We start from the raw sequence: 26994 nt of genomic DNA, 5'->3' as shown, positions 1-26994 counted from the left end.
GCATTGCGTGGATTCAAGTTTAACCTTTACACTTGCTGACTGGGCAAACTATAACCTTTTGTTAAAATGTGCGCTCTGCATGAAGAGACCCCCCACAAGCAGGCTTTGTGTGAGCAGCATGGCTGTTTATTCACCTAGGTGCAGCAAAGGGTGGTGGGATAGGAGTTGGTTTTTTATTTATTTATTTATTTATTTATTTTTTATTGCATTTTAGGTTTTGGGGTACATGTGAAGAACATGCAAGATTGTTGCATAGGTGCACATGAGGCAGTGTGATTTGCTGCCTTCCTCCCCTTCACCTATATGTGGCATTTCTCCCCATGCTATCTCTCTCCAACTCCCCACCTCCCGCTGTCCCTCCCCTATTTCCCCTCAACAGACCCCAGTGTGTAGTGCTCCCCTCCCTGTGTCCATGTGTTCTCATTGTTCAACACCCGTCTATGAGTGAGAACATGCAGTGTTTGATTTTCTGTTCTTGTGTCAGTTTGCTGAGAATGATGCTTTCCAGGTTCATCCACGTCCCTACAAAGGACGCGAACTCATCATTTTTGATGGCTGCATAATATTCCATGGTGTATATGTGCCACATTTTCCCTGTCCAGTCTATCATCGATGGGCATTTGGGTTGGTTCCAGGTCTTTGCTATTGTAAACTGTGCTGCTATGAACATTCGTGTGCATGTGTCCTTATAGTAGAACGATTTATAATCCTTTGGATATATACCCAGTAATGGGATTGCTGGGTCAAATGGAATTTCTATTTCTAGGTCCTTGAGGAATTGCCACACTGTCTTCCACAATGGTTGAACTAATTTACACTCCCACCAACAGTGTAAGAGTGTTCCTATTTCCCCACATCCTCTCCAGCATCTGTTGTCTCCAGATTTTTTAATGATTGCCATTCTAACTGGCGTGAGATGGTATCTCAATGTAGTTTTGATTTGCATTTCTCTAATGACCAGTGATGATGAGCATTTTTTCATATGTTTGTTGGCCTCGCGTATGTCTTCTTTTGTAAAGTGTCTGTTCATATCCTTCGCCCACTTTTGAATGGGCTTTTTCCTTTTTTTTCTTATAGATCTGTTTTAGTTCTTTGTAAATTCTGGATATCAGCCCTTTGTCAGATGGGTAAGCTGCAAAACTTTTTCCCATTCTGTTGGTTGCCAATTCACTCTAATGACTGTTTCTTTTGCTGTGCAGAAGCTGTGGAGTTTGATTAGGTCCCATTTGTCTATTTTGGCTTTTGTTGCCAATGCTTTTGGTGTTTTGGTCATGAAGTCCTTGCCTACGCCTATGTCCTGAATGATTTTGCCTAGATTTTCTTCTATGGTTTTTATGGTGTTAGGTCTTATGGTTAAGTCTTTAATCCATCTGGAGTTAATTTTAGTGTAAGGTGTCAGGAAGGGGTCCAGTTTCTGCTTTCTGCATATGGCTAGCCAGTTTTCCCAACACCACTTAGCAAGGCCAGCGGACCCCGGTGGGCAGTGGAAAGTTACAGAAGTTACTTTAGGGTGGTTTTTTGCAAGCTGGGAGGGGGTCATGGGTTTGCAAGCTGAGAGGGAGTCATAGGTTTGCAAGCTGGGAGGGGGTCGTAGAGTGTGGAGTCAGGAGGTTGGGCCAAGGCCAGTTACAAAGTCCAATGACCTTGTCAATTAAGGCAGGAATAAGAAACAATAGAATAATGTCTCAGGTTAGTTAGGCGCCGCAGGGGTTGATCGGTCTTCCAGCTACTTCAGGTTTTCTGATTCCAGAAGACCCTCCCGAGGTGTATGTGTGGTTCATGGGGTTGCCATGCTGTCCACAGTGCGGTCAGACCTTACACCTCTCAGAGACTCAATTTCCTCCTGTTCATAATGGACATAATACTGAGATGTGTTTGTAAAGCTCTTAGGAGGAAGTAGGGTGGCAATGTTTGTGATGCTCATTGCCTGTTAGTTGGAGAGTGCTCAATGAATATTGGATATTTTAAATTTTTCCTGTGACTTATCCAAGGACACATAGCAGGTTAATGGAGAAGGCCTAGAATCCAGACCCCGCTAGCTTGTAGTTCAGTGTCGTAGTTCAGATTTTTTTTTCTATATTCAATTGTTAGACTGTTTGAGCTGGGAAGAACCATAGTCAATGTTCAGTCCAGCCCATTTGGAAGTCTAAAGATTAAGTGGCTTGTTCAAAGCCCTCTGCTTAGGAGTGGTAGAGAACCAGAAATTGAGCTAGGAACTTTTACCTGCTAAGCCAATCTTCTTTCCTGTGGCAACCAATATCTGGGTTTATATACATACACATGTGTGTATGTGTTTGTGTATGTGTATACATATATATGTATGTGTGTGTATATATGTTTTATATATATATATATATATTTTTTTTTTTTTTGCTTTTTGGGTCTTTGCATTAAAGGACAGACTAGAACTTCTACATTTGTAGTTCTAGAAATATAGTTGTTGGGGTTTTCTTTTGGCACTCAGAATCCTTTTTAAAACAACCAATTTCCAATGGCAAATCATCCGTTAAAGAAGCTGTGAAGAAATTGAGACAACAGTGATTGCACTAATAGCTTCTCTTGGGATATTGAAATGAAAATTTCTTCTTGTGACTTCAGGCAGAAGTGTACACAGAGCGCCCTTTTGCACTGCAGTGCGAGATCACCAAAAGATCTCAAACGACCCTTTAAATATTTTTCTTTTGCTAAATAAGCAGTTCCTGCAAAGCAGACAAAGGGGAATTTTAATTATCTTGGGTTAATCTTCTTATAAACGGGATTCTTCGGGATCACAGAGGTACATTTTCTCCATGAAAACTCCTTGAGTAAACAGTCAAACACATCTTTAAGATCTTTGTCTTTTCCTGTTTTGATTTCAAGCAGACATACCTCGAAAGGTATCTCTCTTGGTTGAGGAGGGAGCTATTGCTTTCTTGCCTCTTAAAAGTAATGGCTTATTTAGACGGAGACATGCGCCAAGATGACAACTCTGGAAAAATCAGAGCGTAGAGTGGCCCTTTGTGAGATAGGAAGGAGCCTTTCATTTCAGTAGAAAAGTCTCCTTGGTCAAGCTTCTTTCAGTCTCCTGTGACTACAAATCACAGTGACTTTATATATGCGTCCTGGTTTGTTGCTCAGAACCTGAAACTTCCTTCGAAGATCTCAAGTGCTTTGAGATGTTTCTTTTTATATCACTTTGAATGGTATGACTTTTTCATTACACCAGGGAAACTAGGAAGAAATCTCAAGTCCAGCCCTTAGAGCACTCCCAAATCATAACAACAGCAACTTTATTGTGAGGACTAATGCACCTTGCCATAAGCCCTTGTAATCCTTGCAACAATTTTGTGAGGAAGGTGGAAGCACCCCTCAATTTATGTATGAGGAAATTTAGGCTCAATGAGTCTAAAGAACTTGGGAGCTATTAATGGAGCCACTAAGTGGCAGATGTAGAATCATAATGGCCAAGATTAAACAAACATTTATTTAAATAGCAACCTCCCAAGCCTATTCAAAAGCATTTGCCTGTGAGGCCTAGAATCCATTTATTCACAAGTGTGTGTTTTGAGATTAGAATTGGCAGTAGGCTGCTAAGGTCTCCTTGCACAGCCAAAAAATGTGTACGAATAAGCTCTCGGGTGGTTGTTTTTTTTGTAAATAAGAAAGCTGTCGCTGTAGCAAAGGTCATCACTTTGGCAGTTGCTGTGAATAGGGGGCCCTTGCTAAGCAAAGCAAGTTTCTCTCTATTCCTGTTAACACAGGAGTCACCATCAGACCAAAGCAGCAGAGTAGAAACTGCAATTAAATTTGCTATCAATCACACCTCTCAAGAACACTTGATGTTTCATCAAACATTTTTTTAAAATGTATTCTTGCTTAATCTAGTACTTTCCCATATTGAAGATAAAGGGTCCCAGAGTACCACACTTTTTAATACCATGTAAAAATCTGGTCTCTTTTTCTCTCTCATTCTTTTTCCTGATTTTTCTTGAGAAAGTGCCTAACCCAAGGGCTTGCTTGTCCATGTCTATCTCTCTCTCTTGTTTTCCTCTCATTTTTGAGTTCCAGTTCTCATTCATATGACTTCAGATTGAGAGGTATGTTACCAGACTTTCTGGTATACAGTATTTCTATATTATGGTGTAGAATAATTTTTCCGTGGCTAGGTTACATATACAGTCAATCCTCAGTATACAAAGGGGATTGGTTCCATGACCCCCATGTATACCAAAATTCTCACAAACTCAGGTTCCTCCATCAGCCCTGCAAAACCTGTGAGTAGAAGAAGTTGGCCCTCCATATCCATGGGTTTTACATCCTGTGAATACTATATTTTTGAACTGTATTTGGTTGAAAAAAATCACATATAAGTGTATCTGTGTGGTTCAATGCCCTGTTGTTCAAGGATCAAATGTATTTAATAAATTCTGAAGATTTGGGTGACTTTGTACTTCCCAATGGGTTCATTTTACCCCCTGCCTAGATAGAGCCAATTTATCAAGAAAAGAAAATTGCAATAGAGAAAGAGTTTAATTCACGCAGGGCCAGCTAAATGGGCGACAGGAGTTTTTTTTTTTTATTACTCAAATCACTCTCCTTGAGCATTTGAAGACCAGGGGTTTTCAAGGATAATTTGGCAGCTAGGGGCCCAGGGAGTGGGAGTGCTGATTGGTTGGATCTGAGATGAAATCATAGGAGTCTAAGCTGTATTCTTGGGCTGAGTTGGTTCCTGGATGAAGGCCACAGGACCTGTTGGCTAGTCCCGGTGAGGTTATCCAGTTGTCAGAAATGCAGAAACCTAAAAAGACATCTCAACTGGCCAATCTTAGGTTCTGTAATAGTGTCATTATTAGCAGGAATAATTGGGGAAACTGCCAATCTTGGGATCTCTCGAATAACAGCCGGAAATTATTTAATAATACCTACCCTTCAGTAGGATTCAGGCCCCTCTGTCCTTCTAACTTGGTGGCTTTTTATTAGTTTTACGAGAGCAGTTTATTTTTTGAGAAGGACTGTTATTTAAACTATAAACTAAACTTCTCCCAAAGTTTGCCTGGCCCACGCTGGGGAATGAGCGAAGACAGCTAGCCTGTGAGGCCAGAAGCCATGTCAGATTTCTCTTACTGTCATAATTTTGCAAAGGCAGTTTCAACTTGCAGGATTGCTCCTGGCATGTTGGCGTTTTCTTCTCTTGGCTACTGGTCTGAAACATTTAAGGACACAGGTGAAAACATGTGGCCTACCCTTCTGATTTCTATTTCCAGTGTCTGGAATAGCACAAGGTTAAAGGGTGTCTCTTAAACTTTTTTGTTTTTGTTTTTGTTTTGTTTTGTTTTGAGATGGAGTCTCGCTCTGTCTCCTAGGCTGGAGTGCAGTGGTGTGATCTCGGCTCACTGCAACCTCCGTCTCCTGGGTTCAAGCAATTCTCCTGCCTCAGCCTCCCGAGTAGCTGGCACTACAGGTGCAGAACTACCATACCCGGTTAATTTTTGTATTTTCAGTAAAGAGGGGGTTTCACCATGTTGGTCAGGATGGTCTCGAACTCCTGATCTCAGGTGATCCACCCGCCTCAGCCTCCCAAAGTGCTGGGATTACAGGCGTAAGCCACCGCGCCTGGCCTCTCTTAAACTTTTATCACTTTGTTTTCATTTTGTCTGTGGAAGAAATAAAGGTTTTCCTTTCCCTTCTTAGATTCAGTGACTGGGGCCTACAAACTTAAATGACAAAAGACAAATTAACAGGAGAAAAAAAGCATACAATTTTATTAATATTTTACATGCAATGGGAATTCACTGAAAAAAATAAAACTCAGGAAGCAGACTCAGGGGCTTATATGCCATTTTAACAAAGGAAAGGGGATTTGGGCTTTGAGTGATGATGAATTGTGGAAAAGCAACCAGGAAACATATGGGAGAAAATAATGAAAAATAAGAGTTATTTTAGTAAGGTTTGTTTATGGAGAATATTGCGTCAGGTTTGAATCAGACTAGTTATGTTAACTCTAGCAGGGGCCAAGAGGTTTCATAATGAATCAGTGGCCAACTAAATGTTTTCAAATTCACGATTTATTGTGAGGGTTTCACACACCAGCAATCATGTAAGTATATTCAGTACGTACACTGGCAGTGATGAGAGAGAGGGGGACAAGCCACAGCGAGTAGCTGGGGAGACCCACACACCCACAGACAAACTAGATAGGCCCGGAATTTTCTAAAAATGCTGACCATTAGGGGTTACTGCTCTTTTTGGGCAGAGCTTCTGGTGACCCCTGATAGTATGGAGAGGAGACCTCAGTGTTATCACAGACAGAAGTTGTACACAGGCTTCTCGAGGGTCAGCCACTTTGCTGTTTGTTTTTTGTTTTGTTTTTTGAGATGGACTTTCACTCTCGTCGTCCAGGTTGGAGTGCAGTGGCATGATCTTGGCTCACTGCAACCTCTGCCTCCCAGGTTCAAGTGATTCTTCTGCCTCAGCCTTCCGAGCAGCTGGGATTACAGGCACCCGCCACCATGCCCGGCTCATTTTTGTATTTTTAGAAGAGACGGGGTTTCACCATGTTGTCCAGGCTGATCTCGAACTCCTGACCTCAGGTGATCCACCCACCTCAGCCTCCCAAAGTGCTGGGATTACAAGCATGAGCCACCACGCCTAGCCGCTTTGCTGTTTTGTTGGCCCTCCACGGGAGGGTGTGCACTAGCTATCTCAGCTGCCATGTGACTTCACTTTCTGGTCAGGTCTCAGGGGTGCCTGGCCACAGCATGTATTATCACTTCAGTCCATTATACATATGTTTATCACTTTGAGGGGGTCAACAGTTTTACTGTCACTTGTCGTCAGTGACTTCATTTTGAGACATTTAGCATCACAAAACGTTACTACATATCAAGATTCATCTGGGTGCCGACTGTCTCTGGTGATAGGAATCTCTCTCTTCTTCCTGGTACTGGACTAGGGGACACCTGCTCAAAGGGAAATGTATGCCCGCTTTTAGGCTGAAAAGGGAGTGCAGAGAGGTCTTCCTTCGTTTGTTGATTCTCAATTGCCTTCAGCTCAAAAGACTTTTATGCCAAAGTGGCATCATTTAGGGCAGTGTGTCCTGATTCCCTTCATGTCCATCTTCTCATTTCTGACAGCGGGGATAGAAATGGTATACAGTGGAAACTTCTCTCCCAAATCTAAAAGATGTAGGGCCGTTTCTTATAACTAGTATCCTGAAATCCCTTTCTTGTGAACCAGTGTCAAAAATTTGATCATTGAAAATAGGTTCCCTTTACATCATGGTCATTGCCAAACAGTATACGTGATTACACAGATACTCCTCAGCTTATAAGAGGGTTACATTTTTTTTTTTTAATTTCAGTAGTTTGGGGGGAACAAGTTGTGTTTGGTTACATGAGTAAGTTCTTTAGTAGCAATTTCTGAGATTTTGGTGTACCCATCACCCGAGCAGGGTACACTGTACCCAGTGTGTAGTCTTTTATTCTTCACCTCCATTCCACCCTTCCCTTTGAGTCCCCAGAGTCCATTGTATCATTCTTCTGCCTTTGTGTCCTCATGGTTTAACTCCCACATATCAGTGAGAACTTACAATGTTTGGTTTTTCATTCTTGAGCTACTTCACTTAGAATAATGGTCTCCTACTCCATCCAGGTTGCTGCAAATGCCATTATTTTGTTCCTTTTTAAGGCTGAGTAGTATTCCTTGGTGTGTATATATATATATACCACATTTTCTTTATTCACTCATCGATTGATGGGCATTTGGGTAGTTCCATATTTTTGCAATTGTGAATTGTGCTGCTACAAACATGCATGTGCAAGCATGTTTTTCATATAATAACTTTTTTTCCTCTGAGTAGATACCCAGTAGTGGGATTGCTGGATCAATTGCTGATCTACTTTTAGATCTTTAAGGAATCTCCATACTGTTTTCCATAGTGGTTGTACTAGTTTACATTCCCACTGGCAGTGTAAGAGTGTTTCCTTTCTGCCACATCCATACCAACATCTATTATTTTTTGATTTTTAAATTATGGCCATTCTTATAGGAGTCAAGTGTTATTGCATTGTGATTTTGATTTGCATTTTCCTGATGATTAGTGATGTTGAGCATTTTTTCATATGTTTGTTGGCCATTTGTATATCTTCTTTTGAGAACTGTCTATTCATGTCCTTAACTCACTTTTTAATGGGAATGTTTGTTTTTTTTCTTGCAGATTTGTTCGAGTTCCTTGTAGATTCTGGATATTAATCCTTTGTCAGATGCATAGTTTTTCTCCCACTCTGTGGGTTGTCTGTTTACTCTGACAATTGTTTCTTTCGCTGTGCTGAAGCTTTAATTTAATTAAGTCCCATCTATGTATCTTTGTTTTTGTTGCATATGCTTTTGTATTCTTGGTCATGATGTCTTTGTCTAAGCCTATGTCTAGAAGGGGTTTTCTGATGCTATCTTCTAGAATTGTTATGGTTTCAGGTCTTATATTTAAGTCCTTCATCCATCTCGAGTTGGTTTTTATATAGGTGAGAGATGAGGATCCAATTTCATTCCTCTGCATGTGGCTTTCCAATGATCCCAGCACCATTTGTTGAAAAGGGTGTCCTTTCCCCACCTTATGTTTTTGTTTGCTTTGTTGAAGATCAGTTGGCTGTAAGTATTTGACTTTATTCTGAGTTCTCTATTCTGCTCTGTGATCTATGTGCCAGTTTTTATGTCAGTACCATGCTGTTTTGGTGACTATGGCCTTATAGTATACTTTGAAGTCAGGTAACGTGATGCCTCCAGATTTGTTCTTTTTGCTTGGTTTTCTTTGGCTACATGGTCTCTTTTTGGTTCCGTATGAATTTTAGGATTGTTTTTTCCAGTCCTGTGAAGAATGATGATGGTATTTTGATGGGAATTGTGTTGAATTTATAGATTGCTTTTGGAAGTATGGTCATTTTCACAATACTGATTCTACCTATCTAAAAGCATGGGATGTGTTTCTATTTGATTGTGTTGTCTTTGATTTCTTTCAGCAGTGCTTTGTAGTTTTCCTTGTAGCAGTCTTTTATCTCCTTGGTTAGGGATATTTCAAAGTACTTTGTTTTTTTGCAGCTGTTATAAAAGGGTTGAGCTCTTGATTTGATTCTCAGCTTGGACACTGTTGGTGTATAGCAGTGATACTGATTTGTGTACATTGATTTTGTATCCTGAAACTTTACTGAATTCATTTATCAAATTTGGGAGCTTTTTGGAGGAGTCTTTAGGGTTTTCTAGATATAGGATCATATCATCGGCAAACAGTAAGTTTGACTTCCCCCTTACCGATTTAGATGCCCTTTATTTCTTTCTCTTGTCTGATTGTTCTGTCTAGGACTTCCAGTACTATGTTAAATAGGGATGGTGACAGTGGGCATCCTTGTCTTGTTCCAATTCTCAGGGGGAATGCTTTCAAGTTTTCCCTGTTTGGCACAATGTTGGCTGTGGGTTTGTCATAGATAGCTTTTATTATCTTAAGCTATGTCCCTTCTATGCAGATTTTGCTGAGGGCTTTAATCATAAAGGGATGCTCAAGGGGGTTACATTCTGATAAACCCATCGTAAATTGAAAACATTGGAAGTCAAAAATGTGTTGAATACACCCAACCTACTCAACATCATAGCTTAGCTTAGTCTGTCCTACCTCAAACATGCTCAGAACACTTATGTATATTATCAGTGTATGGTTGGGCAAAACATCTAATATAAGACCTATTTTATAAAGTATAATTTTTTTCATACTGTACTGAAAGTGTAAAAACAATAGTTGTATGGATACTCAAACTACAGTTTCTACTGAATGCATATCTCACACCATTGTAAAGTCGAAAGATAGAAGTCAAACCATCATTAAATCAGGGACTGTCTATATTTTAAAACCTCCCGTTGGTTCTTATAAGTTTAAAAAACATGTGCATTTGTAGAATAAGCCATTCTCACATATTTTGCAGCATTTATAGGGGAATTGGAACGGTGGTAGAGGCAAGAGCTAGAGTTCAGGGTGCAGTAGGACTTAAAGAAAGGTTGCCAGATAGCTCCCCTCTCACAGGTGGCTAACCGACCTCACTGAGAATTTCTGCAAACAGGAAGAGGCTGGGGTGAGATCCGATGGCTCTATCAATTCCCTGGTCTTTACCTTCACAACAACTGTCAGTATTTGTAGCCATCATCCCTGTCCAGAAAGAATTTCCAGGGCCTCCCAGTTCCCACACCAGGGGCTGTCTTTGGTGAATTGCTTCTGCAGACATCATTTGTAATTGGGAATTGAGTTGTTCCTTGACAAAGGAAGGTATTTCAGAATGGAGAGCTGTCATATCCTTTTGGCCTTGAATCTCACAGTTATGTTTCCATCAAATCTCTCTTCCCTCCCTTTCCCATCACAATTTTAATAAACTCCTAGCTAGAAAGAGTGACTTAAATATATGGATTCTACAGTGTATCCCACTGTATTCAACATTCCACTATTATCAGAGCAAAAATGTCAACCTTTAATGTCGGCCCTGGCTTGATCTGAATATTTAAAAGAAGCTTCTTTGTAAACCTTTTTATGTTTTGCTATTTATGCTGCCTCCTGCCCCCAGAGATTTAGAGGAAAGCATCTCTTGGTTTTGTTTTCCTTCCCTGTGAAACCCAGTCTTAGGCGGGCTGCCACCTTTTCCCTGACATTTCCTTTACATAGTGCTGCTATTCTAAACTGATGGTCACAGAGTCCTTCTCAGTAACAGGGAGACAAAGCACTCTGCATAGCTGATAAATTATAAGCAGGCACCGTGTGTTAGCTTGATGGATTATTATAGTGAATGTGTGTGAGTCATGGGTGTTATTTTTGGTCAAAAGAATTGTGTGAACTTTCCTCCTCTATTTCGAGCACTTTGAAATGGACTACTTTCTTTTTTTTGTTTTTCTTTAAGGTATATGTCAAGGAATTAGGCGCCCTATCAGAATAGTCATTTTCTAGTTTTCAAAGTTATTGTTTTGGAGTTGAGAAGGTGGAGGGACTGAATAGAAAAGAATTGCATGTTGACAAGGAATCTAGCCTGTTACGTGTAAAAGAAAATTATAGTCACCTGCTTTGAAGGTGACTGAACTCCAGGGGTCAAGTTTAAAGCTGGGGTAGATTTACAGGGAACTCACTCTTGGAGGCATTGTGATTTTAATAAACCATTTTTTGCAGCCAATATAGAAATACCTGGCTTTTGGTAGATTTCTTTTAAGCCAGGCTGCAGAGTAAATAATGTTCCATAGTCACATCACTGGATCTCTAAATAAATGTTTCCTAAAGCAGCCCACCGTCTGTCCTGGCCATCACTGGAATTATTGACTGACTTTTATACTGGGTGTCTTCCTTACTCTAGTTTCCGCATTTCTAGGAAAACCGTTTCAGCTCAATGCTTTTTACAGTGAGGCCGACGCTGCAACCTAATTGTTTCTGGTTCATGACAAGATACGTACAGAAATTGAGAGTAAGTGTTCAGAAACTTTTATAGCAGTTTGACAGCATGGTTTTATGTCTATTTAATGATACACGCTTGGGGTTTTATCTTGTTGTCTTCTTAAATTTATCTGCCTAGTAATTCATTTTTATTAGATTTTATAAAAGTATTGATCTATTGTGGATTGGAAAAAGAGAACTGGTCTTTCCTCACCAATAGATTGACTTGTACTGGTTTACTAATACAGTAACTACCAATGGAGCTACTGCAGTTACATTGTCAGTGACTGTCAGGGTCTTCCCACCCACCAGAGACTAAGGAGATATTGATTTAAAAAGGGAAAGTTAGGGAAGTTGGGGACTTTTTCCCCCTGTCTTTTGTTACATTTTCATTGTTGGTCTTACAGACATTTCTCTAGGCCACTCTTTGCCATTTAGCAGAAGGCTAAATGAAGGTTTAGGTGAATTTTGCTGCACGTCCTCCAGATGAGGATGCTGAGAGTCACCTGAATGTGCAGTTGGCAGCCAGCTCCCAGACTGAGCAAAGGCTGGGCTGCTCCTCCTGCCACTCCCCAGGGACAGTCACTGCTGCCCGGTGGCCTGGCCCTCCATCTGGTAGGGAGGGATTATGTTTGCTGCCAAGGGAAAGGATCAATGAGCTAATGTCTGGGGAATGTTCTGGAGTTCCATGGAGGAAAGGCAGAGGCCACCCACACGTGACACCTTGAGCTAAGGAAGGAGAGCTGTGGATAGAAAGGGGGAACCAGCAAAGAAAATCAAGAATTGAGTCATCTCTTGATTTCACTATAGTCCCTGGGGTCAGCCTGCTTTTGCGGCCTTGAACTATCCTTTCAAATGGAAGTTTTGAGACGTGATGGGGAGAGGGAGAGAGGGAAGGCTGTTTGCCTTTTCCCCTGCCTGGGACTTTTTCTCCACAATATCTACAAGGCTCTGTCTCTTGCCTTTTTCAAGTCTTGACTTAAGGCCTTACTGAGACCTTTGGTGGCCCTTTTCTCCAGCTCACTCTATTCCCTTTGCCTGCTTTATCTTTCTCTGCCGCATGTTATCAGCTAACACATGGATCCATTATATATTCTATTGTAATATAATGTAGTTAATGTGATGTCACCCATTCAATGCAGTTTCCAAGAGCAAGGGTTTTGTCTGTATTGTTTGCTGCTGTGTCTTCAGGTCTAAAGCAGTGCCTGGCAGATGCCAGGTGCCCAATAAATACTTGTTAGAGAAATGAATGAATGAATAATCAACAGTGAAGGGGCAGAATCGTAAAGGAGTCAGCTGTGTCCAACTAGGCCTTCTCTGCATCCACGCAGCTCTGTTCACTGAGTGTTGGAGTAGGAGACATGAGATGGGCATAGCTAAGCGATGTAAACCGGATGCCAGGCACTGTGGTAGGTGTTCCATGTTCATTATTTAAAGATTAAATCACTATGTATTGATAGCTCCATATTACAGATAGGGAGACTCAAGAGGTTAAGAAACTCCTGCAAGGTCACCCAGCCCAGGAAGTGGGGCATGATCAGAATGCAGCCTCGTCTGATTTCTCCCATTCAGGGAAATTTCCAAAAGCAGTCATTCGTTCATTTGTTTCTTTGCTTTCCTACCCACAAAATAGGTTTTAATTTTCCTCATCCATCACCAAATTTTTGTCTTTGGAGAACAGAAATCTGGGAAAATTGGAACTCAAATATTACAAGATGGGAGCTTTGCAAATAGGGGGCTGAAAAATTCAATGGAATTACTGAGTAATGTTCTCAAATAAATGAGTGGAGATCAGAGCTTGATTAAGTGATCAGAGCTATTGGGGATGAATGGTGGTTTTGGGTTTTTTTTTTATGAGACAGAGTCTCACTCTGTTGCCCAGTCTGGAGTTCAGTGGTGTGATCTCAGCTCACAGCAACCTCCACCATCCGGGTTCAAGTGATTCTCCCGCCTTGGCCTCCTGAGTAGCTGGGACTACAGGCATGTGCCACCAAACCTGGCTAATTTTTGTATTTTTTAGTAGAGACAGGGTTTCACCATGTTGGCTAGGCTGCTCTTGAACTTCTGACCTCAGGTGGTTCACCTGCTTTGGCTTCCTGAAGTGCTGGGATTACAGCTGTGAGCCACAGCGGCCGGCTGGGGATGAATGTTTTTCTATGCAAGGCTCCATGCCAGACATTGGTTTCAGTCTTGGTACTTGCTCTTATTTTTCTCAATCTCTCCTAGGAAGAGCGCAACCTCCACACTCAGCTTATTGCCTCTTATTTTAAAAATAGTTATGGAGCATCTACTAGGTGCTTGGGAGAGGTCAGTAGAGACAACGAAGTTCCTTGCCCTTCATGGAACTTATGTTTTAGTAAGAAGAGGGAGACAGGAAGTCCACAGAAAGCAATGAACCATGAAGTGAATGATATGGCGTATTAACACATGGCAAGTGCTCCAGAATCAAAGAAAAGGTAGCACGGGGGAAGGTTTCAGTATTAAATCGATCGGTCAAGATGGACTCTGTTGAGACAGTAACCTTTGAGCAAAGATTGAAAGAGGTGAGGAAGTGAACGAACAGGCTCTCTGGAGGGAGAACATTCCCGGCAGAGGGAACGGGGCCCTGGCACTGAGATAGGATCATGCCTGGTCTGTGTGGGGGGCCACAGGGAGGGGAGCATGAGGTGGGGAGACTTGGTAGGTGTAAGTGAGACAACAGGATATCCCAGCAAGTGAGATACGGGAGGTGAGCCAGCATGGGATCGTCATCTTTTCCTTTCATTCTCTTTTTAGTACTCACTGTAGTCACATATTCCTCCAAGTATTAGCATTGAAGTCTTTGGAAGTGTAGCCATTTCAGTCGGGCTCGTTCCCTGACCTCTCCGGATTTGGGTTTCTGCAGCTGTAGCAGGAGGGGATCCTTTACTATTAAGATCATCTTTAATATCCCTTGTTTGACTCTCCTTGAATGCTTCCCCCTTCCTGAGGGCCTGTTGGATTGCTTACTTGCTTCCCTCTCTCCTTTCTTCCTTCATGTATTCATCATGAGCTTTTAAAGCACTCTTCCATACCCAAGCGCTGTCTGGAGCAGTGCACATGGAAGCAGAGGAAGTAGAAAGCAGAATCTTTGCCTTTCAGTAGCTTGCAGTCTTTTCTTGCTAAGGTTTAATAGGAAGGTGATAAGTCAGGTGAGAATTAGGACAAGTCCATTAGCAAAATAAGAATAGTACAGGAGAACAAGAAGCCATTCCAGCGAGGAGGAATGTGAGTGAAAGTCTGGAGTAGGTAGCTACACTGGCGGGACAGTCAGAAATTCCAGGTTCAGGGAATGTGGGAAAGGGGTGAGGATACGGCCAAAGGTGTCTGCATGCTCTGGGGAAAGGGGCGATGAGGCTGTGACACAGAGCCACACCAAAAGGGGAGGCAGACCAATGCACCAGCCGTGGAGACCCAAGAGACCTTGATCCCGACAGGAGGCGAATCTTAAGGAAAGGATGATGCCGTGAAGATAGGAACAGAGAGCGATTATCCTGGATATTTAGTACCGTGTGAGGTAGAATAAGGAAATAAAGAAGGGAAAAGCAGCCCAGAAAACTGTTGCATTTCTTCTGGATCCTGATTTTGAAAATTCTTGCTTGTCACCGACCTCTTTTCTGGCTGCTCCCTAGAAATGTAATCAAAATTTTGGACATTGAGTTCACATACAAAAGCTTATGAGGCAACATATATTTGAAGAAAAAAGGAGTTATCTAAACAAGAAAATGAAGCTTTTCTTTTATATTGTTGGCCCAATTTTTAGAATTTAGTTCTGTGTCCATTTTCAAGATTTTTAGTGATAAACTCTCAGGTTATTATTATTTTTTTTTTTGAAATGGAGTCTCACTCTGTTGCCCAGGCTGCCGTGCTGTGGTGTGATCTCGGCTCCCTGCAACCTCTGCCTCCTGGGCTCAAGCAATTCTCCTGCCTCAGACTCACATTTTTTTAAGGCAAATAAGACTGACTCTTCCATTGCTTGTTCAAGTACCCTCTGTGAGCCATTCTGGAAACAAAGAATATCCCCACATTGAGGTTCATGGCCAACTTCACTTTCCTCCATGCCATTGCAGTGGTGTGATTCGCACACTGGCTGGATTCATATATGCGTTTCCTCTAATGGGCTTTGTGTGGTACAGCTGGGCTTGGATGCTGGCATCAACAAGCCCGATAAAACCCGGCATTTATCCACGCCTCCATTTCTGATTGTATTTCATAATGTGTTGATATTTCTAGGCTAATCTTGCACAACTACTGAGAGATTCTCAGGACCGAAATAAACATCTGGGAGAAGAAATTAAAGAACTTCAGCAAAGGCTTGGAGAAGTCCAGGGTGACAACAAGGTACTGTGAGGATTTACAGAGAAACAGCTCTGCTGCAAAACTGTGCATTAGAGGTTTATGTATTGCACATCGGAAAAATGTAGTGCGGCATTTGTTGAAAAATTTGTTACAGATTTTTAGATTTATAATGGGAATTCGCAGTTAGCATATCTTTTTACATTCCCTTTGTGTGTGTGCATTCCTGTATATGTGTGTTTCTCAGTGACTCTAAAATATTGCCACAACCCATTGTAGAAGTTTCATTACGTTCAGCTTGGTGGTGAATAGCACTGTGGTGGAGGGCAAAATAAAACCCAAATGCTATACTTTCCCCCTTCTATACAAATAATGGATTTGTGGCTCAAATGATTGGAATTATTCACATTCGGTTTTGAATTTTAAGTAGTCATCCTACTAATTATGTTCACATAACCAATTTATTTTATTGCTAAATTTGGCAATTTGTATGGAACATTACTCAAAATCCACTGCTTGGTATTAATCAAACTCCCCTGTTGGCAACGTTAATTATAAAATATGAACTCATAAACTCCCAACTAAATGTGTGCACTCCCTCTCCCAGCTGAAGCTGTGAACAAAAGTACAATTGAGAAAGGAAAGAAAAACTAGCGAAGTTTAATTCTGTCCCCCAGAATCATCTCCTGTTTTACCAAGATTGATTCATTTCCAGCTCCCGCCAGAGGCAGCCTTTGCAACAGAGATGGCATTGGAAGTTGACTCAAGAAAACTATAGTGTGTGTGTGTGCACGTGTGTGTGTGTGTGTTGGGGGGAATAGTTCATAGGGAAATGTTTTTAGATGTTACCAAATTGCTTGACAAATGATGGTGAGTTTCATCATTGCTGGAAGTTGTTAGTTATTAGAAGGAGCCATTTTGAAAAATGCTTACTCTAAACAATGCACAGAATTGCCTGGGTTGTCCAGAGAACTCTTCCGTAACAAGACATCAGAGAGGACCCTGCATACCGCTGGCTTGAGGGGCCTGACTTGAGGGCATACATGCATCTAGTAAGCCTTGTTTACACAGCTTCTTCTCCACCTAACTAGCCTTAAATTTTTTAACCTCTTGGATTTAACATAAATTTGAAAAATTAGGCTTTACTGTTCCTGGTCATGAAATAGAGGGTGGGAAAGAATGTCCAGGAAAGGTTCTAATTAACACTGGACAAGCTAATCCGGCCCGTCGTGTGGTTTTCTGCATCATTAAAAGGATTTAGGCTCTGTAACCTAGGTGTTTGGTCAATTAAGGACCAACCTTAGTCATTTCCTCAAGTGATAACAGCAGGGAAAGATTTTCTAGAGAATTAAACAAAATGTATGCAATGGTTTTCTTTAAGCCCATGAAAATACTGGAGAAGTTTATAAACCCATGAAATACTGAAACATATTTAAGATGTGACTTTTGGATCTGTGACTCCTCTTGACTGACTGATACAGATTTTTTCTATTTTATTTTATTTTTTTCCTGAGCTACCCCCTCCCCCAACTTTCCTAAATATGCTTCTGTCTCATCTTTTGGTCACTTTTAATTTTTTTTTTTCCTTCTAGGCATGAGAATTTAAGAATTGATGTTTGCAACTGATAGTTCATGGAAACAGCAAAGGGAGAGCAGTCAGGCACGGTGGTGCATGTTTATGGTCCCAGCTACTCAGGAGGCTGAGGCCCAACGATTGTCTGAGCCCAGGAGGTTGAGGCTGCAGTGAGCCATGATCATGTCAATGCAGTCTAGCAAGGGTGACGGAGTGAGACCCCATCTCTTTCAAAAAGAAAGAAAAGAAAGGGAGGGCCTGTGTGTGAGTGTGTTAGTGTGTATGCGAGAGCATGTTTGTGTGTGGAACACTGAGCACAGATTGTCACAGTCTGCACTTTGTGATCTGCGTGCTCTCTGGGTCTGGATTCCAGTATCCGCGCACATTCATCAAACTTTGTCTTCCCACCTTAGGTTTAGAATTTAGTGACTCCTATTCATGGCCTGTGAAGAAATTTGCCTGCCAAAAGGGGTAGGGAGGATGTTCTGTTGTTAAGCATCCCTCCCCATTTCAGTGTCTGGCCTCTCTCCCTCAAAAAGAAAAAAAGGCTAACTGCAGTGAGCCCCAGAGATTCCATTTATTCTCATTTGCCTGTAAAGTTACAGGGCTGGTTTATTTTCAGGCTCGTGTGAGTCATGATAATCCTTCCCCCAACCCCCACCTGGAGGCCAGATTACTCATTCCATAATGATACCAGGCTTGCTTGAGAACCTCAGAAGCCCCTGTTCCCAAGTAGCTGTGACTGTGTGGTAGAGAACGAGTTAACCCTTCCGTTTGTTTAAAAAATTAATTATGACCCTTTCTGCTCCAACACTTCCATCACTTTCTGTATTCAGCTCTACCTCCGGGTGCACTAGGCCTCCATGATCACGGTGTGTTAGGCCCCCATGACCTGATCCCTACTGATTTCTACAGCCATATCCTTGCTGCTGGTCACCTCACACTTGAGCCGTAGAGTGCGAATTTCAGCCCCTTTGCTGTGCTACACTGCCCATGGCCACAGGACCTTTGCACCTGCCATTTGCTCAATCTGGAATACTCTTCCCCTTTACTTCCCCTGCAAGCGTCTGCTCGTCTCCCAGGTCATAGGTCAAATGCAGTCTTCTCCAGCTCTTAGGCATCAGTCCCGTGCAGGCTGCAATGCCCCGCTCTGCCCCTCTGCTCGCACTTGTGTGGCACCACCAGCCCCAAGGGTAAGCTCTCTGAGGGCCAAATTTCCAACTGTATCCTATAAATTAGTATTAGTTCCTGATATATAGATATTATACAATCTCTACTGAAGGAATGGAATAGAATAAATGAATGAAATGAAAAGGGAACAAGAAGAAGAGCAAAAGGATTCAAGGAAGAGAAGGAGAAAAAGAAAAAAAGCATGCAAGAAATAAACAGACCGATTGCCATCTGATTGTCATCAGTACTTTGTAGAATAAGTAGTTTAGACATTTGGAGAAAGGAACTAGAAAAGCAAACTGTTCCACAGGGGTGGAACCAACCCCAGATACGTGCCTTTGAGAAGCTTCTGCGGAGAGAGCGGAGGGTCAGCTGCTGAGCCCTGGGGGACAAAGGATGAGTGTCCTGCTCATTGGCTGGTTCAAGTCTGTTAAATTCAAGAATACTTAATTATTGTTGTTTTTGGACTCTTAACTCTGAGGCCAAACAGCAGGGCTAATGGCGTCATTTTATGAGTGACTGTTAAAGTGGAAGACTTTTTATCTCCGAGTTGCCATTTTAACTGATGACCCTTATCCATATTTTGGGAAGCCCAGATTCTGGATGTTAAGTACATTTGAAAAACAAGGTGATAGGAAATTACTTGCCTTGGCTATTTTAGGGTAGACTAATTTTTCCATTTGTTCAGCTAGAGCCTTGTAACCTTACGGGCCATAAAGCATTTCCAAACAGCCTCTTGAAAGATTTGTTGCCACCCTGGCTTCCAAGCAGCTTAGCTCTCACATGGGGCAGAGGCGGGGTTCTTGTGCTGGCATGGGCGTCCTGTGATGGGGGGGCCTGTGTGATCGATTTCCTCCTGCCATCTCTGTCTAGTTCCCAAGAATTTCTCAGGCTCCCGAACTAACACAAACTCCCAAGCCAAACCAGATGAGAGATGTGAAAAGGGAAACCTCCTGGATACCCTCCCTTCCTTAAAAATTACAGTTCTTAAAGATTGACAAGGAAAGAGGAGGCCTCTGGGGAAGGGAGGGCTCACAAAGCCACGCATTACGCTTTTCTTTGTGCGTTGCCCAGGGCTCGCAGCATGTCAGTCTATGAGGAATGAGGAGAGACTCAGGCAGTGCTGGGACCACGGAGACAGCCGCAGCTCCCCTTGGCCTGCCTCAGAGGTTGGCCTGCTTCCTCTTCTGGATGTTAAGAAAAAAGTAGATTCAGGGAACAGGGATCAGGAGGAAAAAAGGGCTCTCAGAGAACTTAAGGATTAGTAAGTCAAACAGTAGAACTAGCAGAGGACATCTGAATCACAAAGACAGCAGTCCTTCCTTATCTGTGGGGGATATTTTCCAAGACCCTCAGTGGATGCCCAAAACCTGGGTTAGTGCAGAACCCAGTTGCCATCAGTCAGAGCCCATTTCTGTCATGTCTTCTACCTACAAATGAATGCCTTTTCCATCTTCACTGAGTACTTCCGCACTGTGGCCGTAGGTTTTGTAGTTTGAGGTGCAGCAGCAAAACTAGCACAGATTTCTCCTTTCTTCTTTACAATTTCATGGATAGAAGATTAGTTCTTATTGTAGATCTCAGCAACCTCAGCACATGATTTTTTTGCCTTAAGTTGAGAACTTTCACCCTTTCACTTAAAAAAAGCACTATATGGCTTCTCTATGTCTCTATATGTCCAAGTTGTCAGCATCACTGTTCTTGTGTTTGTGGTCAGTATTTATTTTTTATTTTTATTTATTTTTTTAAGACAGAGTCTCACTCTGTTGCCAGGCTGGAGTGCAGTGATGCAATCTCAGCTCACTGCAATCTCCACCTCCTGGGTTCAAGCGATTCTCCTGCCTCAGCCTCCTGAGTAGCTGGGACCACAGGCATGTACCACCACACCCAGCTAATTTTTGTATTTTTAGTAGAGACGGGGTTTCACCGTGTTGGCCAGGATGGTCTCGATCTCTTGACCTTGTGATCCACCCGGCTTGGCCTCCCAAAGTGTTGGGATTACAGGTGTGAGTCACCGTGCTCGACCAGGTTATTATTAAGTAAAATAAGGGTCCCTTGAACACAAGCACTGTGATACCATGACAGTTGATCTGATACCCGAGATGACTACCCAGTGAGTAAGGGGTGGGTAGCGTAGACCGCAGGGACTCTGGACAAAGGAAGGATTTGCATTTCTCTGGCGTGCCCGGGTGGGACAGACCAGTACATGAGATTTCATCATCATGTATTCAGAACGGCGCATGATATAAGTCTTATGAATTTTTTATTTCTGAGATTGTTCATTTAATATTTCCAGACCACGGCTAACCGCAGGTAACCAATACCAAGGATTAGAAGGACCACTGTACCCAGAAGCGTGCTCATGAACCAGCTCTCTGAAAGAAGCCTGACGTGTAACATTTTGCCAGTGTCTGTGTGATAAATACTGGTACCATGACAAACGTCAGGTTACCAAAGTGAACTCACCGAACTTGGAAAGATTTGCACTCCAGGAAAAGACAGCTCCAGGCTGTCTCTGTGAAGTGGAGAGTATAGTGTAACCCAGGAGCTCCATCTTTTAAAATCGTCAGGCCTAGGTTTATGTTCTCATTCTGCCAGTTGTTGTCTATGGCCTTGGGCAAGTCAATTTTCTCTCCAGGCCTCAGTTTACTTATCTGTAAAATGGCAGTAATAACATTGCTCATAGAATTGTTTAATCATTTATCCACCACATCATTTATGCCCCACATAATTGAGGACTTACTACATGCTAATTAAACATTCTAGCAGCTAAGGACCCATCAAGGAATAAGAAAGACAAGGTACTAGCTCTTAATGGCACTTACATTCTAGTTGGCGAGTAGATAATAAGAACATAAAATACATAAGTAATTTCATCAGACGGTGCTTAGTACTGAGAAGAAACAATGAGATTGAACGATTTAGGGATGGACACGCATGCAATATCGTTTGTAAAAGATGCTGCGTGGTGCCTAACACCCAGCGAGCACTTAACAGAGGGTAAGTGTTGCTGTTATCTTTAGCACAACATAGACCCATGTTGACTTAGAATCCCCTTGTGCAAGAATTCCACCAGAAATCTTAAGATCTTCCTCCTTATGGATCAGCTGTTTCCAGTGAGCTAGCTATGTGCCCCCTCCCAGTAGACACAATGATCCTGCTGAGACACCTGCCATGTGGCAGACGGATCCCCAAAAGTCAGCCCTCCTTGTCACCAGCCTTGACTTCACCAGCTTCGGGCATTATTGCGTTGGTGGCAAGCTCCTGGGAACTTTCTTGCATTTTGTGTGCCCCTCGTGGAATAAGCACCTAATAGGAGACACCAGAAGCGGCAACTCAGGTTCCCACTGGGACGGATGACAGTTGGTCTTCTTGTCTGTTTGCTTTAAAGATTATGGCACTTTTGCGCAGAGAACCAGTAATATGGTGTAATGTGTTCAAAAGCAAGGAAGTTCGCGGGAGGCGGATGCTCCTGCCAGCGTCATGCATCTACACTTCCTGGGCCCCTGCTGGCAAATTTAAATTTAGCTGTTGTGATATTGCATAAACACAGGGTTTCGCCCTTAATAATGAGCTTTATGCGACACCAGCTGAAGGTCTTTAGGTACCTCTGTTTTATCTGGCGTTGGTGTCATAAAATGATGGAGACCCTCTGTGAACATACCTCAGTTGACGTGAAACTTTAGGATGAATTTGGCAAGCAGACCAATTAACAAACAGCCACAAGCCAATAAAGACAGACCAATGAGTGTGCAGGTGACAAATTAAAGTACACTTCGTTAAAAAGAAGTGCTCAGCTGTGAATGTTCGTAATGGTCCAGCATGAGGGATCTGAGAGCTCTTTGGAAGCTGTTTCACTTTATGCTTCAAAGGGAGCAGAGAGGTCCTAGCCTGCAAGAAACTCAAATGAAGACGGCACTCTAATGAAAAGCTCTCGCCTTGGGGCACTATAGAAATTAATTATGGGCCGGGCGCGGTGGCTCAAGCCTGTAATCCCAGCACTTTGGGAGGCCGAGGCGGGTGGATCACGAGGTCAAGAGATCGAGACCATCTTGGTCAACATGGTGAAACCCCGTCTCTACTAATACAAAAAATTAGCTGGGCACGGTGGCGCGTGCCTGTAATCCCAGCTACTCAGGAGGCTGAGGCAGGAGAATTGCCTGAACCCAGGAGGCGGAGATTGCGGTGAGCCGAGATCGCGCCATTGCGCTCCAGCCTGGGTATCAAGAGTGAAACTCTGTCTCAAAAAAAAAAAAAAAAAAAAAAAAAAAAAAAAAAAAAAGAAATTAATTATGAAGAATTGCAGTGAGAGAGAAGGGCCCTTCACTGTATCCCTGCCCCCACCCCCGGGCCCCATCATGTCTTACTCTACCCGGGATCTTGATTATGAACTACAGGCTGTGCTCAGCGAGTCCAGCAAGCGGCCAGTCTCGTTCAGCAGTCTCTCATGTTTTGTTCTTAAGTGAATCGGATACACTTGGTCTTCAGATACCCTATTTGAGTCTGTCGTGGCTTACGTGAGCTCATAGTATGGGTAGAACATGTGACTGAAACAGCATGGGTTTTCAGATATTCATCCCATAGACTGGAGCATCGCACTTCTTAGTGAACTGACTCTGAAAGATAGCTCTGCCCAAGACTTACTTTATCATATACCATATCCAAATTACACACTAAAATAAAAATAAATCAGAGCTTCTTTAAAACTGCTTGATGGGACACGATAAAGATTTTGGCTCTAGGAGCAACATGTGCTGAACTATCTAACTGTAATCCAGGGGCTTCTTAGCTGTGTGATCTAGGGACAACTGTTTGACTTCTTCGTGCCTCAGTTGTTCTCATCTGTACAACGGAGATAGCAGTAGTACCTCCCTCAAGGAAGTTGGTTTGGTGCAATTCATTTCAACACGTATTTGTTGAGGACGGACTGTTTGGTCTGAGGCTAGCAGCAAACAACACCAATGAGTCCCTGCTCCCGTGGGGGTTTCATTCTAGTGGGGGCAGATGGACAGTAAGCAAATAAATCATATTTCACAGACTCTGAGAGGTGCAGTTTTTCACATTTGGACATCTCTGATACAGTTGGTATTATGTAGTTATGATTGGCACTTTTATTCTTTTTAGAGGTACACAGTGTTCGCTCTTAAAGTTGATGGAGTCTTATATTTGACGAATATAATATGTCATGAGTATAAGGTGTCAGGAGGTGATAAGTGCTAAGTGAAAAACTAAAGCAGGAAGAGGGGCTAGAGAGTGAAGCTCAGGTGGGGAGGGGATGCCGTTTGGATCTGGTGGTCAGGGAATGCCTGCTGCTCATGTGCGTGGCACAGAGCCCTGAAGGAAGTGTGGTGAGAGGGGTCAGATATAAGGACGAGGGATGTGAAATCCAAAGACCTTTGGAGGGGAGCGAGCTTAGGATGTCAGAGGGTTGGTGTGGGGAGGCGGGCAGTGTGCCTTTTGTGAGGATTAAATAAGGAAAGTTCTATAAAGCACTTGACACAGAGCACATTTTCTTTTTTTTTTGAAGAGTTTCGCTCTTATTGCCCAGCCTAGAATGCAATGGCGAGACCTTGGCTCACTGCAGCCTCCACCTCTCGGGTTCCAGCAATTCTCCTGCCTCAGTCTCCCAAGTAGCTGGGATTACAGATGCCCACCACCACGCCCGTCTAATTTTTTGTATTTTTAGTAGAGATGGGATTTCACCATGTTGGCCAGGCTGGTCTCGAACTCCTGACCTCAGGTAATCCACCCACCTCGGCCTCCCAAAGTGCTGAGATTACAGGCATGAGCCACCGTGCCTGGCCGAGCATACAGCACATTCTCTAGGGGAATTGCTGTGTGGGGATTGTTGCCACAGTTGTGAAGAGAGGGAGCACAGCATAGACTTCAGAGCCCTGAACTGCCAGGCTCAATTCCTGACAGCCATTTATAAGATTTGGGACATAGGCAAGTTCCTCTACCTCACTATGTCTCAGCTTCTCATGTGCAAATAAGGATAGCAGCAATACCCGCTAGGGTGCTTGGTGGACTTAAATGGGTGGATGGGAATCAGCACGTAGGACTGTGCATGGAATGGCGCCTTAGTGCTAAGTGCTACCCGGCCCAAAGCTTTGGGACGAGGGTACTGTGGCCCACTGAGTTTTTGTTTTTTTTTTTTGAGATGGAGTCTTGCTCTGTCACCCAGGCTGGAGTGCAGTGGCGTGATGTCAGCTCACTGCATCCTCCACCTCCCAGGTTCAAGCAGTTCAACTGCCTCAGCCTGCCGAGTAGCTGGGATTATAGGCACACACCACCATGCCCAGCCTAGTTTTTGTATTTTTAGTAGAGATGGGGTTTCACCATGTTGACCAGGCTGTCCTCAAACTCCTGACCTCAAGTGATCCACCCGTCAGCCTCCCAAAGTGCTGGGATTACAGGCGCCACACCCAACCTGGCCCACTGATTTGTACATGGTTCCCAGTGGGCCCCAGTGCCCTCGCCTTGAATTTGGGCCAGTTAACACTGGCTTCAGAGCCCTATGCCAACCTCTCAGGGGCTTCTCCACTATAAAGAGATGACAGTGTCTGCCTCTGAGAGTTGTGGGAGCACTGAATGAGGGCTTCCTGTTTATTAGATCTAAGAAGCATGCCAGACACAGTTGTGGAGCCCAAGGTGTTTCAGTGCATATGACAAGCGAGGTTCGTGCCATGATGGAGCTGACAGTGGGGTGGACACAAGCAGATGAATGCAATTATTTCTGGTAAGTATGATGAAGATGGGGAGGCAGGGCAGTGTGGGTTGAGAGTGGTGTGGGGATGAATGCCTCTAGCGATGATGTACAGGGAAGGCTTCTCAGAGAGGGGGGATTTGATCTGACCTGAATGAGACGAAAGAAACAGCTTCTGGACAGACCTGTGAGCAAGCTCTTCCAAAGGCAGAGGGAGTGCAAAGGCCCAGGGGCAGACATGAGAGTGGCATGTTTAGGACAAGGGAGGGAAGCCAGCCTGGCTGGAGCACAGACATAGGGGGATGGTTAGAAATGGGGTCAGAAGGCAGGTGGGAGCCGGTCATGTTGTGCCTCTTCAGCCCTGGTAGAGGCTCTGTGTGGAGCTCAGTGCTGCGACCAGCCACTGGGGGTGTCTGTTGATGGTGTAAGGAGAGCTGCTGGCACATTGCTCGCTTGGACCACATTGGGAACTGGGAGACAGCCATATCCACACTAATGAGTGTGTGCCTGATGATCTCCACGATGAAAACTGCTGTTTTGATTTGTTTTAAGTGAAAAATTCTTCTGTTTGAAACTAGAACTGGAATGTCATATAAATGTAGGAATTTGGACTCTGGTGTACACAGTAGATGGCCCACTTGGAGCCTTTTCCTCTCTCATGTCCAGTTTTATGGAAGGTATTTCCAAAAGGTCAGGGGCATTTGGAGAGGATGTAGAGGAAACCAACAGGAAAAGTAAAGAAATAATAGGCAGGGTCTGGTTTATGGAATCGCCCTGCAGAGTGCCACTCCAGATGAATGCTTAATAAATGCCTTTTGGTGCTGACCTCTCCCCCATGTGCCATCTGCAGCAGTACACGAGGACTAGGGGCAGGGAAGGGCTAGCATCCACTTCCTGTTAATGATTCTTTCATCTGACCCTCCCAATAGCCCTGGCAAATTGACAGCCACTGTATAAGAATTGTAACCATGCCAACTGTAACTGGGGATTGCACTTTGAAAGCTCGTGGAGTTCCACAGACAGTGGTCTTTGCCTTGTATCTTCCCATTGTGGGAATGTGATCTCTGCAGATAGAGTTGTGCAGTGCACAGCCTGGGCAGCTGTACGTGACTGTCCTGTCTACAAGATGGATTTTATCATTTTTTGTTTTTTTTTAAACAAGTCCCATGTGGCCCACCAAGGTTAGAGAGCTTGCCGAGGGCACATAGCTAGGATTAGCAGAAGCTGGATCTGAACATAGATAACACCCGGAGAATAGCTGCTCCTGCACCTGGCTGCCTCTCGCTGTTGAGTGAAACAGATTCAGGCAAATGAAAATAGGATGAGGTAGAGAATGTTGAGGGCTGCGAGAGACGAAGGCTGAGAAGAGATCAAGGAGGGAGCAAGTCATTCTGACTCGGGAGGCCTGGGCAGGCCTCGCGGAGGACAGATTGAGCAGGTCCTTGGCAGAGTTGGGGGCAGGGCACCCAGAAGCCATTTTACCACATTGTTTTGCGGCCTTGTCCCTCAGCCACATCCCAGCTGCAGCTGCGCCTCATCCGCAAGCTGACGACTCACACCCATAATTCATTCATAAACATTTATTTCTATCTAAATCAGCAACTGAATGCATCTATTGGTGGCGGCGCGGGTGCTGTGCGAGGCACTGATCCACTTTGTGGGCTGGCACAGGGAGGCTGGCTGTGCAGTTTTGATGGCCCTGTTTGAGGAAATAAAGTGCCCTGAGCGGTTGCTTCATAGTCGTTTTCCAAGGTGGAAAAACAACATTGTTTGCCTGCGCTACACAGATAAGGCTGGCTCGGG

General features: G+C 43.5%; 1 protein-coding gene across 1 annotated transcript in view; it reads left to right on the top strand.

Moving 5' to 3' along the window:
* Positions 1 to 26994, top strand: part of CCDC149 (coiled-coil domain containing 149) — a 112922-nt gene that overhangs the window by 45355 nt on the left and 40573 nt on the right. The window contains 1 exon segment of the mRNA XM_021668216.2: positions 15680 to 15787. Coding sequence (XP_021523891.2) covers positions 15680 to 15787 — 108 coding nt within the window.

The sequence above is a fragment of the Aotus nancymaae genome, unplaced genomic scaffold (assembly GCF_030222135.1).
Source record: "Aotus nancymaae isolate 86718 unplaced genomic scaffold, 86718_ANA_hifiasm-v0.15.2.pri h1tg000006l, whole genome shotgun sequence".
Lineage (NCBI taxonomy): Eukaryota > Metazoa > Chordata > Mammalia > Primates > Aotidae > Aotus > Aotus nancymaae.
This window is presented reverse-complemented; position numbering and strand designations above follow the sequence as displayed.